At 32.9% G+C, this 12848-nt stretch overlaps 1 protein-coding gene across 1 annotated transcript in view; it reads right to left on the bottom strand.

The window, feature by feature from the left end:
- Positions 1-12585, bottom strand: part of sort1a (sortilin 1a) — a 34953-nt gene extending 22368 nt beyond the window's left edge. Inside the window, exon 1 of the mRNA XM_073825968.1 lies at positions 12202-12585. Coding sequence (XP_073682069.1) covers positions 12202-12465 — 264 coding nt within the window. The 5' untranslated portion in view covers positions 12466-12585. The remainder of the gene's footprint in view (positions 1-12201) is intronic.
- Between the last annotated feature and the right edge of the window lie 263 nt (positions 12586-12848).

Genomic DNA, 12848 nt, shown 5'->3' with positions numbered 1-12848 from the left:
AAATCATACAAAATGCATGTTTTGTTTTGTTTTTAGTACTGACCTGAATAAGATATTTCACATAAAATATGTTCACATATAGTCCACAAGAGAAAATAATAGTTGAATTTATAAAAATTACAAAAGTTCAAAAGTTTACATACACTTGATTCTTAATACTGTGTTGTTACCTGAATGATCCACAGTTGTGTTTCTTTTTTAACTAGTGACAGTTGTTTATGAGTCCCTTGTTTGTCCTGAACAGCTAAACTGCCCGCTGTTCTTCAGAAAAAATCTTCCAGGTCCCACAAATTCTTTGGTTTTTCAGCATTTTTGTGTATTTGAACTCTTCCCAACAATGACTGTATGATTGAGATCCATCTTTTCACACTGAGGAAAACTCATATGCAACTATTACAGAAGGTTAAAAAGCTCACTGATGCTCCAGAAGGAAACAATGCATTAGGAGCCGGGGGTGAAAACTTTTTGAATTTGAAGATCAGGGTAAATTTAACTTATTTTGTCTTCTGGGAAACATGTAAGTATCTTCTGTAGCTTCTGAAGGGCAGTACTAAATAAAAAATTATATTTTAGCAAAATAAGACAAATGTACACATCTTCATTCTGTTCAAAAGTTTTCACCCCCGGCTCTTAATGCATTGTTTTTCCTTCTGAAGCATCAGTGAGTGTTTGAACCTTTTGTAATAGTTGCATACGAGTCCCTCAGTTGTCCTCAGTGTGAAAAGATGGCTCTGAAAATCATACAGTCATTGTTGGAAAGGGTTCAAATACACATAAATGCTGAAAACCTTAAGAATTTGTGGGGCCTAAAGGATTTATCTGAAGAACAGCAGGCAGTTTAACTGTTCAGGACAAACAAGGGACTCATGAACAACTATCACTAATAAAAAAAAACACAGGTGTGCATCATTCAGCTAACAACACAGAATTAAGAATCAAGTGTATGTAAACTTTTGAATGGGGTCATTTTTATAAATTCAACTATTATTTTCTCTCGTGGACTATATGTAAACGTCTTTATGTAAAATATCTTATTCAGGTCAGAACTAAATAAAAAATAACATGCATTTTTGTATGATCCCTCTTAATTTGGTAAAACAATGAACTTTTTGCAGATTCTGCAATGTGTATGTAAACTTTTGACATCTCTCATTAATTCATATGAACAACTGAGACATTAAAGAGACACTTCATAAAGTTAAACTGATCAACAATCAACTACATAAAAACGGCACTACATTTATGTTAGTAAGGTCATTCAAATAGTGTAATAAAAGGCAACTATGCAAACACATTCACGGTGCTAAATCAGAAAAATCCTAGTGATTCTAGGAAGAAAAACACAAGTGCTGGGATTTATCCTTCCGCGGGGAAGCGGAACCATGCAGCGACATGCACACAGAAACCACTGCTGATCCGACAGATGGCTGTGCCGCTGTCAGCCGCCCCACACTGCTAGGGAATGTGTGTGTTTGTGTGTGTGTAAGGGCACATTTAAGAGGACAGGCCCGCTGTCAGTCGAGTGTGCAACCTCCCTTTCAGTTTCATTCGCTGGAATGCGAGACCCAGATGGTGTGTGTGTGAGGAACAGAGCGAGTGCCCCACATTTTCATCTGCCTCACACACTGAGAACAAGAGAGTAACTGATGTCCAAGAGATTGTGGGAGAGAAAAGGAGGGAAAAGAATAAAGAGAGTCCAAACACACATACACAGGCTCTGTTCCAAAAGCTAGTGAGCTGCCTGGCTATTACTACATAGGCATTTGCGTCTGATATGGAAGCTTGTAAGGGGAAATAATAAATTGATTTTTATTAGAGTATGTTGCTAAACTGATAACATGATACATGAAAGCATGTACAGTACATGTGGGTAAAATATAACTGCACTATAATTGCAGACTCAAATAAATAAAAGAATTTAATAGAATTAGGTTAAAAGTAATGGTGTTGGCATTTAGAACCGACTTTGTGTCAGAAGTGTTCCTATGATGCCTTAAAATGGAGACTATGTAGGCAGATCACTATGTTTTGGAACAGAGCCACAGATTCCTGGGTGTTTTTTATTTAATGGAGGAATATAATGTGGTAACAGGGCTGTGTGTAAAATATGCTAAACATTTACAAAGTATTTAAAAAGTAATAAAACAGTTTTTGTAATACAAATGATTGAATATAAATGTTAGAATAATGACAAAGGCAATTCGTTTTAACAATTTGTTTAGAAAACTGTACAGCAAAGTGTTGTACATAAAAACATCAAATGAAATTAAATAAAAAAAAAAAGTAAAAAAAAAAAGATTTAATTAAAGTATCTGTTACAACTAGATTAAATAAAATTAGATTAAATAAAAATCTCAAACAGGACTGGTAAAACTGGATTAAAAATAAAATTAAATAAAACAAAAAAAGTAAAAGTAAGATCTTATATCAAACAGGACAGGTCCAATCAAAAATAAAATAAAATAAAATAAAATAAAATCTGTTACAATTAGAATAAAATTAGATAAAAAATCTACTTAAAATAATCTGTTATGAAATGTCAAACAGGACTGGTAAAACTGGATTAAAAGTAATAAATAATATAAAATAAATATTTTACAATTATATTTAAAAAATCGATTAAATAAAATACTGTTATAAAATGTAAAACTGGACTGGTAAACTGGATTAAAAATTAAATTAAATTAAATTAAATTAAATTAAATCTATTACAATTAGATTAAATAAAATACTGTTATGAAATGTAAAATTGGACTGGTATTATGAACTGGATTAAAAAGTAATAAATTAAAATTAAAAAGTAAAGTGTAATCACACATCAAACAGGACAGGTCCAATCTAAAATACAATACAATACAATACAATACAATACAATACAATACAATACAATAAAATAAAATAAAATAAAATAAAATAAAATAATAAAATAAAATAAAATAAAATAAAATAAAATAAAATAAAATAAAATAAAATAAAATAAAATAAAATAAAATAAATCTGTTACAACTTGATTAAATAAAATTAGATTAAATAAAATACTGTTATAAAATGTAAAACTGGACTGGTAAAACTGTATTAAAAAGTAATAAAATTAAATTAAAATATAAAGTAAAATCGTACATCAAACAGGACAGGTCCAATCAGATAAAAAAACTAAATAAATAAATAAAATAAAATGTTATAAGTAGATTAAATGAAATTAGATTAAATAAAAATCTGTTATGAAATGTCAAACAGGACTGGTAAAACTGGATTTAAAAAATAATAAAATAAAATAAAATAATCTGTTACAATTAGATTAAATAAAAAGAGGACAGGTAAAATTGGACTAAAAATAATAAATAAAATAATTAAATTAAATTGAATTAAATTAAATTAAATTAAATTAAATTAAATTAAATTAAATTAAATTAAATTAAATTAAATCTTACATCAAACAGGACAGGTCCAATAAGATGAAAAATAAAACAAAAGAAAACAAAACTGTTACAATTAGAATAAATAAAATTAGATTAAATAAAATAATGTTATGAAGTGTCAAACTGGATTGGAAAAATTGAATTAACAATAATAAAATACAATAAAATTAAAAAGTAAAGTAAAGTAAAATCTTAAATCAAACATGACAAGTCCAACCAGATTAAAAAATAAAATAAAATAAATCTATTAAAAAAAAAAGGCAATCAGCATGAAATGAAGCCACAATTTATTGCCATCATTAATGATGTCTTAAAAAGCTGCCTATGTAGGAAGCTTTGGAACAAAAACCATGCACACAACTGGAATAAGTAAAGAAAAAAAACTGATATGGGGGAGCAACACCCAATCCACACATTCAGAGCCATTTTGACTATCTCATCTACTATTTTACGGTCCATATGGACATGTTTGTCCAAGGAGGCCTCCATCGCACTCCTTCCTATGGATCACATCCTCTCTGCATTTCTGCAATTCCACCCAAGCCCCTGGGGATCAATGACCATGTCACAGAATACTCCGTTTCTCACTTCTGCTCAGTGATGACATCCACTTACAATTTTTTACACTTCTTTTTTTTTTTCTTAAAAGGCAGCCATACTTGGTCCAGGGAAGCAAAAGAACCACAGCATTTTTGAAACTCACTAGCGTCCAGGCCCAATGGAAATTTGCACTCTTACAATCCAAAGTGTGAACAAAAGTTTCCATGTTACCAACCGAGCCAATGTCCATCTGATGCAACCCACCTCAAAACACCCCCTCAATGGTACGTGTGTTCCAGAACAGCGAGAACAAGTCGTCTGAAACACCTGCACAAACTCCAGGGCCAGCGTTCCTTCTTAATAATGTGTCTTTGAATAATGACTACAGTGGTTGCCTCTCCATTCCTTGCCATATTTAAACCAGAAGGAAAGAAACATGCTGACATCCCTGTCCTGGCCAATAAAACAGGCTTGCCAAGAATGGCCTGCACCACGCCAACAAGTCTTCGCAAATGGAGGATTAAAGGGTGATGGGAAGACACTGTGAGCATACAACGTTCCTTCAGTTAGAAGAAGACCAAAGAAAAACACATGACTCAAAGAAAGGCCCTAAACAAACTCTATGACTCTGTCCTGAATACACATTCGTTCACCTAGGAGTCCACAATTTGGTGATGTAACGCTTTATAGATTTCATACTGGGGTTCCAGGATCTGCACAAAAGTAACTAACTAATAAGAAACTGTAAATCATTATAGTCTCCTTCTATCTAAATATTGGTCAGATTTATGGGTAGAATTATTAGCATATATAAAATAAAATAAAATCTGTTGCAAAACATCAAATAAGACATGCAAAACTAGATTTAAAATAAAATAATGAAATAAAATTAAAGTTAAATTAAAATTTTACATCAAAAAGAACAGACCCAACTAGATGAAAATGTAAAAACAAAAATAACAAAAAATAAAATAAATCTGTTGCAAAACATCAAACAAGACGTAAAACTAGATTTAAAAAAAAAAAAAAAAAAAAATGAAAACAAATAAAATAAAATAAGAAAACATCAAATAAGATTCCAAATAAAACAAAATAATAAAATGTAATAAAAAAAATGAAAAAATAAATAAACAAATAAAATAAGTCAAATAAAATAAATTCTTAAATCAAACAGAACAGGTCCAACCAGATGAAAATGTTATAAATAAAAATAAAAATAAAATAAATCTGTTGCAAAACATCAAATAAGATGTAAAACTAAATTTAAAATAAAACTAAATTATAAAGTTAAATAAAAATAAAATGAAAACAAATAAATAAAATAAAATAAGAAAACATCAAATAAGATTCCAAATAAAACAAAATAATAAAATGCAATAAAAAAATTAAATATATATATATAAATAAATAAAATAAAACAAGTCAAATAAAATAAAATCTTAAATCAAACAGAACAGGTCCAACCAGATGAAAATGTAAAAAAATAAAAAATGAAAAAAATAAATAAATAAAATATTATACATAACTACATTTAAAATAATACAAAAAATAAAATAAAATAAAAATAATTAAATCTGATGCAAAACATCAAATAAGACATGTAAAACTAGATTTAAAATAAAACAAAATAATAAACTATTCTAAAATAATACAAAATTAAATAAAAAAAATTAATAAGTAAAATTAAATAAAATCAAATCAAAACATCAAATAAGAAATGTTAAACTAGATTTTAAAAAATGAAATAAAATAAATAAAAAATAAAAAATAAATAAAGTAAAATAAATCTTACATCAAAAAAGACAGGTTTAACCTGATGAAAATGTAAAATAAAAAAAACAAATCAAAATAAAATAAAATAATTAAATTAAATCTGATGCAAAACATAAAATAGGATATGTAAAACTAGATTTAAAATAAAACAAAATAATAAAATATTCTAAAATAATAAAAATGAAAAAATTTATAAATAAAATAATAAAATAAATAAATTAAGTAAAGTAAAATAAAATAAAATCTGTTGCAAAACATCAAATAAGACATGTAGAACTAGATTTAAAATAAAACTAAATAATAAAATAAAAATAAATTAAATTAATTTAATTAATTAATTAAAATAAAGGAAAAAAACTACATTAAACAGGACAGGTCTAAGTAGATACAAAAAAAAAATGTATTTACGTATAGAATTAATGTAATAATCAGCATATGTGTGTGTGTATGTATATATTTTACATAATATATAATCAGCATTCTATATTTAAATTCTATTTAATTATGCACAAATCTTTTGCTATTAACCAGATATTTTTTTTAATTAATTAATTATTTTATTTATTTATTTAAACAGCTATAGCAGTTTTAACATAACTTCTAATATGGGGGATGCAAAGAAAAAAAAAATTCTACTTTTAAGAGAGGGCATTACTAAAAATAAATACAAAAAAAAAAAAAAAAAGTGTGCTAACTGTGTGTGACAGTTTCCTTCAGGTATATTAAAATTCCTTAGCGATTCCTACGTCCGGCCATGGTTACACAGGAATGCAAGCATCTACCGCACACTTCCAAACATTCGCATGTGTGTTGGTGTGTACGAGAGTATGTGTCCAGCCTAAGGCAATGGTACACAATCCTAATTGATTGTGTGGTAATCCTGGCCATAGAAACAGACTCTCTGACTCCTAATGGTGAATCCCTACCACCATTAAAGGTTTTGCAAACCGGTCACAGGTCAGCGTGGATTACCACAGTATGCTTTCACAAGTTGAGTGATACAATCACCTGACGACCCAATGGGGATATTTGGAGAGAAAATCCATCCAGCAGGGACAGAGCCAAATAATATTAAAGCACGTCTGCTCTGCTAAGACTCAGAAAGACCACCTGAGTGAGGGGCCATGGGGCCCTTGAAAATCCTCCACAACAATCATATAGCAGACAGGCTTTTCCAAAAGAACTATTGGAAAGATACTTCACAAGTCCTCTCCGTAAAAACCATTTTAAAGGGGTCATCATATGCCTATTTTCCACAAGTTCATCTGATTCTTTAGGGTCTTAATGAAAAGTCTATAATATACTTTGGTTAAAAATTCTCAAAAGTAGTGTATAAAAAACACCCTTTTACCTTGTCAAAATCAGCTCTGCAAAAAATCAACTCATTTTATTGCATGGGCCCTTTAAATGCAAATGAGCTCTGCTCGCTCCGCCCCTCTTTGATGTGGGATTATGAGCCATAATGTTTACTTTAGCCACGTTTAGCACATTAAGAAAGGCCGTTTGCAAAGATGCATAAAAAACCCTTATACTCTCTTTTTCTGTGGGTAAAGCTGCACCAGGAATGATTCGCACGAACATAGATGCATATGTAGATCAGGATCGGTGCTTTCCTTTTTAAAAACGAAAGTAACGTTATCCTCTGCGTCTTCAGCGGCTCAGATGTCGGGAGTAAATGATGACTGCTATGTTCATTATTACAGCCAACAACAGAACACCTCAATCGTTCAATCTGAGACATTCTTGTCTTCCCCTGCACCTGAGTCGACACACAATGGTGATCGTATTCAGACTGTTTCAGCTCGGTGAGGGCGGGTCTAAGGTAAGGTGTTCATGTCAATCAACTATCGTGGGAGCGGCCTCTGTCAGTCCCGTCACACCGACAAGAAGCTGAGAATGACCTGATTTTAAAAAGAGGATATTACTTTTCAAATATTAAAAAAATACCACTGGGTGGATTTTTATCATTGTAGGGTTGTTGTGTACACAAACTGCCAACACACATTAATGTTCAAACAACATGTAAAAGTGAGTTTTACATCCGATGACCCCTTTAATGTCATTCGGGCTGCTTTTCTGGCAACATTTCAGAGAGCACATAAAATGTTTTCTCTGTACATTCTCCCCATGATCGGGAAAAGGGGAAAAACCTGGACGTCTTTCCCTTGTGTTGAACTGGTAAACAGTCTTTGAACCCCAGGTTCGGCCAAAAGAAGCTTTAGACTTGATCCAAATGGCTTCACAGTCTGAGGACCAATAACAAACATGACTTCATCTCTAGACAGTTTAAAAAAAAAATTGAATTTGAGTTTAATAAGAGACGCGACTCAAGTCGGTCCCAAAATAAGTGCTATTTAGACAGGTGGGCAAATGCAAACACGTGAATCAAAAATATCCGGGAATCAAAAACCTAAACCGTGTTTTCTTAACTGGAAAGCCATGCTGAAATGGGTAAGAGGTCAGCAGTTCATTAGATGGAGCCGTGTTTGTGTTTTCGTTGGACTCGCATAAATAACTCCCCGCTGGCACAACTCAGATGTTAAACATCCAGAGCGGAGTCTCGAAAAGTCTTCCAGCCTCCAAAAGAGCATCTCAAATCATTCAAACTGCTGTTTGAATATGCGTAACGCTTTAAGTTCACACAGGCTTCATTCTAAGAATCTACAGGCACTTGTTAAAAAGACTTTACTGTGAGCTTGTAAAGTTTCTAATTGCTCCGGCAGATCATAAATTCCATCAGGCAGAAGACGATCGGCAGCCAGTTTTCACGTGGGCCGACCGCAGAATCTTGCGCAACGCCGTGGTTGGTTTCCTTTGTACATTTTGGACTGAAACAGACCTGGAACGTTATACTTCAGACATACCACTGTAAGCATCTTAATAATGCGTTTGGATCCTAAAAAGGATTTACTAATAACTAATTATATTTAATCTATAATTCAGTTTATAAATTAAGGGTATATCGATGCCTTCGATTTTATGAGACTCCAGAAATGGGTGCATTTTACAATGCCAAACATTCAATTTCAGCACATAACTTATTCTGTACTATTTGTGCTGCACACATGAATGACAGCTTAAATTGTGCAGATATAGGTATGCTATTACATTTCAATGCGATCAGGTGAGACCAGAACAGTATTTTAGACTTTTAAAGAAATACATTACCAGTCAAAAGTGGAAAAAAAAAAGTCTCTTCTGCTCACCAAGTCTGCATATTTAGAATGATTTCTGAAGGATCATGTGACATTGAAGACTGGAGTAATAACGCTAAAAATTCAGCTTTGAAATCACAGGAATAAATGACATTTTAGCATATATTGAAACAGAAAACAGTTATGAAAGAGTAAAAATATTTTTAAATTGTACCGTTTTTGCTGTACTTTGGATCAAATGCAGGCTCAGTGAGCAAATCAGACTTCTTTAAAAAACATCAAAAATTTTACTGTTCAAAAACTTAGTGTACTTCACCCAAAAATTAAAATTTGCTGAAAACGCACTCACCCTCAGGACTTTTAAGATGCAGATGAGTTTGTTTCACCATCTGCAAAACATTTATCTGTTCTAGCTTATCTACTTTGTGTGCACAAAAAAGATGTTGAAATAATCATTAAAGAAGCACTAATTATATTCTGTCATAATTTTCTCACCCTTAAGTTGTTTTAAATATGTTTGAGTTTCTTTCTTCTGTTAAACACAAAAGACAATATTTTGAAACATGCTGCTAACCAAAAACCTGACGGTGGCCATTGACTTCCAAAGTATTTTTTTTTCTCTATACTATGAAAGTCAATGGGTACCATCAACTGTTTGGTTACCAACATTCTTGGGACAGATTTGGAGAAATTTAGCATTACACCACTTGCTCACCAACGGGTCTTCTGGTCTGTGCATATTTCTCTCCTGATTCAAACAAGACAATTTTAGATAAAAGACTAATATTCTATTCAAAAGCAAAGATTTGAAGTTAAAAATATATTAATGATGATTTGTTTACTACAAACAGCGTTAATTGATGGACTGGAGTCGTGTGGATTATTTGTGGATTACTGTGATGTTTTTAGCTGTTTGGATTCTGACGGCACCCATTCACTGCAATGGATCCATTGATGAGCAAGTTACTTAATTCTCCAAATCTGTTCCCATGAAGAAACAAACTCAAAATACATATTCAATGGCCTAAGGGTGAATACGTTTTCAGCAAATCTTCATGTCTGGGTTAACAATTAAAGTAGTGAAGAAGTGATACACTCAGCTGTTTGGACTCTCATTCTGATGGCACCCATTCACTGCAGAGGATCCATTGATGAGGAAGTTACTTAATTCTCCAAATCTGTTCCCATGAAGAATCAAACTCAAAAACATATTGAATGGCCTAAGGATGAATACATTTTCAGCAAATCTTCATGTTTGGGTCAACAATTCAAGTAGTGATACACTCAGCTGTTTGGACTCTCATTCTGACGGCACCCATTCACTGCAATGGATCCATTGATGAGCAAGTGATGCAATACTAAATTTCTTCAAATCTTTTCCCATGAAGAAACAAACTCATATACATATTGGATGGCTTGAGGGCGAATACTTTATCTGCAAATCTTCATGTTTAGGTGAACATTTTGAAGTAGTGATACACTCAGCTGTTTGGACTCTCATCCTGACGGCACCCATTCACCGCAGAGGATCGATTGGTGAGCAAGTGATATAACGCTAAATTTCTCTAAATCTGTTTCCGTGAAGAAACAAACTCAGTTACATCTCAGATGGCCTGAGGGTGAATACATTTTCAGCAAATCTTCATGTTAAGGTGAACAATTTGAAGTAGTGATACATTCAGCTGTTTGGACTCTCATTCTGATGGCACCCATTCACTGCAATGGATCCATTGGTGAGCGAGCGATGCAATGCTAAATTTCTCCAAATCTGTTCCCATGAAGAAACAATCTCTTCTACATCTCAGATGGCCTGAGGGTGAACACATTTTCAGCAAATCTTCATGTTTGGGTGAACAATTCTTACAGATACACTCAAATTTTCAGCAACGAAAATATTTGTCTGAAACAGTTATGGAGGGATAAAATCGGTAATATTTAATTAGGGCTTCCCCAATGACATGTTTTGACTATTTCAGCATGTTTCATGCACACAGTGTAGATAAGCTAGAACAGGTGAACATCACCAGCAGTGTGGTCAGATTTCACAGTGACTATAACCGAAATGATGCTAGATTAGAATTATGTAAACAGTTTTGTCTAAAAGAAAAAAAAAAGTTTACATCAAAGCAGGCTCTGACCAATTTACATGTACGGATGGCAGGAGCTCTATGGAACAAACTACATGCAAGTTAATGTTCAAGACCATCCAAACAGGTGTTAAAAGTCCTGTCTGAATTCAGCAAGGAGATATTTTTGAGACGCTGCCTTCGAATACTTTTCCCACTGCACTGTTGTCATGCCCCAAGCCTTTTCCCGTTTCAGAAACATTCCTTTCTTGGAGGAAACATTTCACTTCAACAGTCATTTATGCTGGACGGAATGTGAAAGGACGAGAGCCAAAAACACTGGCCATAAAAGAACTGGCTCTGTGTGCTTTCTCAACAACAACAACAACAGTCCTTCTCTATCAGCACTTAGACTAAACTCATGAGCGAGTGCGTTCTTTGAAAACAGAGTCAGTGTGCTCTGAATCTGGATAAAGAGAGGATGCTTTTAATAGAACGGGACTGATATGAAAGATATAGATTGGCTCACATGTAGCTTATCGTTTACCGATAACGCCTGCCCAGCGAGAGGTCACACAAACTAATTGATGTGCTCTAGAGAGAGGCTTAGATGAGAGACATATACAGAGAGACAGCATGTTCATAGGCTGCTGTAATGAATGAGCTCTGACTGGATCTGGTTAAGCAAAATCACCTGACCCTGTGGCGTTCAAACATAAACACAAGAGAAACAGATCGCAGAGACATTACAGGCACATCAAGAGGATAAATGCATTTGTTCTTTTGGCATAAAGATGAAATCTGTGGTATGTCTTAAAGGAACATCAAACACAAAAAAATCTGGCACATCGAATTATAAGGTGATGCATGCTGAGTTTGTTTTTATGATATCAACCATCTGGAAAACTTTACAAACATCATTTTTTTGAGTGCTGGGTTCAAAAAAGACTGAAAAATAACATACGCTTGCTGAGAAAGGTGATGTAGGTACATTATTAGGTAATCTCAAACCAGGGGCCAGTAGTATGATCTCACTTTTGTGATTTATGGTTCTTAGAAATTTAGGAAGAGCTTTCGAAGAAGGAAAAAAAAATCATCCTCAATTCTCAAAAATACTTAATACTGAATCAAACTTAAGTTGTTAAAACTAACTAAATTAATATAAAAATAATTTTAACAAAATTTAGCTTTCCATTATATTGTATTATACTATATTAGTTTGTGTAATAGCTAGATATCTTGACCTACCGTGTGAGTGTTGTTTTTTAACGTTGAATCATAGCCGTGAAGTGCTTCACATCGATTTTGTGCGGATTCTTCACTCCTTTTCATCCTGCCATAGTCCGGCTGCTGTAAAGCTTTCAAACTGAGCAGATTTCGTGATTTGTGACTCTTTAGAAACATGGTTTGCTCACTCCTCCTGGAGCTGCTGCTGCTGGGTCTCTCTTCAAAGTCCTTGCAAAGAGCCACTGAGAATAAAACAACCAAAACACAGCAGAATACGGTGCTCATGGTTTCCCGTTTAATGTGCACAAAATTCTTCTGGCTAAATATCCATAAATAGCAGGTTTATTGGTATCAGAACAGAACGTGCAGTGTTTACACTCTGACGCATGTCTGTAGAGAAGCCGCTGTTCGCACTGCTAAACTCAGGGATTGTTCAAGATTAAGATGGGCGGGTCGTCTGTTAAACACGCCCATTCATGAATATTAATCTAGTCGCGCTGACGTTGCCTAGTAACCTTTTAAAAGGCGGTGAGTTTGCTTATAAATATTAATTAGGTCAGAGGGACGACACGCGTCAGTGTTCGAATTGAAAAGGCTCAGTCATTAATATTAATTAGAAAATAGCGATATTACTCTGTAATTTACCAATGGCGAAGCCCTGGTTTATA

Source organism: Garra rufa, chromosome 20, assembly GCF_049309525.1.
Source record: "Garra rufa chromosome 20, GarRuf1.0, whole genome shotgun sequence".
Classification (NCBI taxonomy): domain Eukaryota; kingdom Metazoa; phylum Chordata; class Actinopteri; order Cypriniformes; family Cyprinidae; genus Garra; species Garra rufa.
The sequence above is the reverse complement of the archived record's forward strand: the minus strand, read 5'-3'. Positions and strand labels throughout refer to the sequence as shown.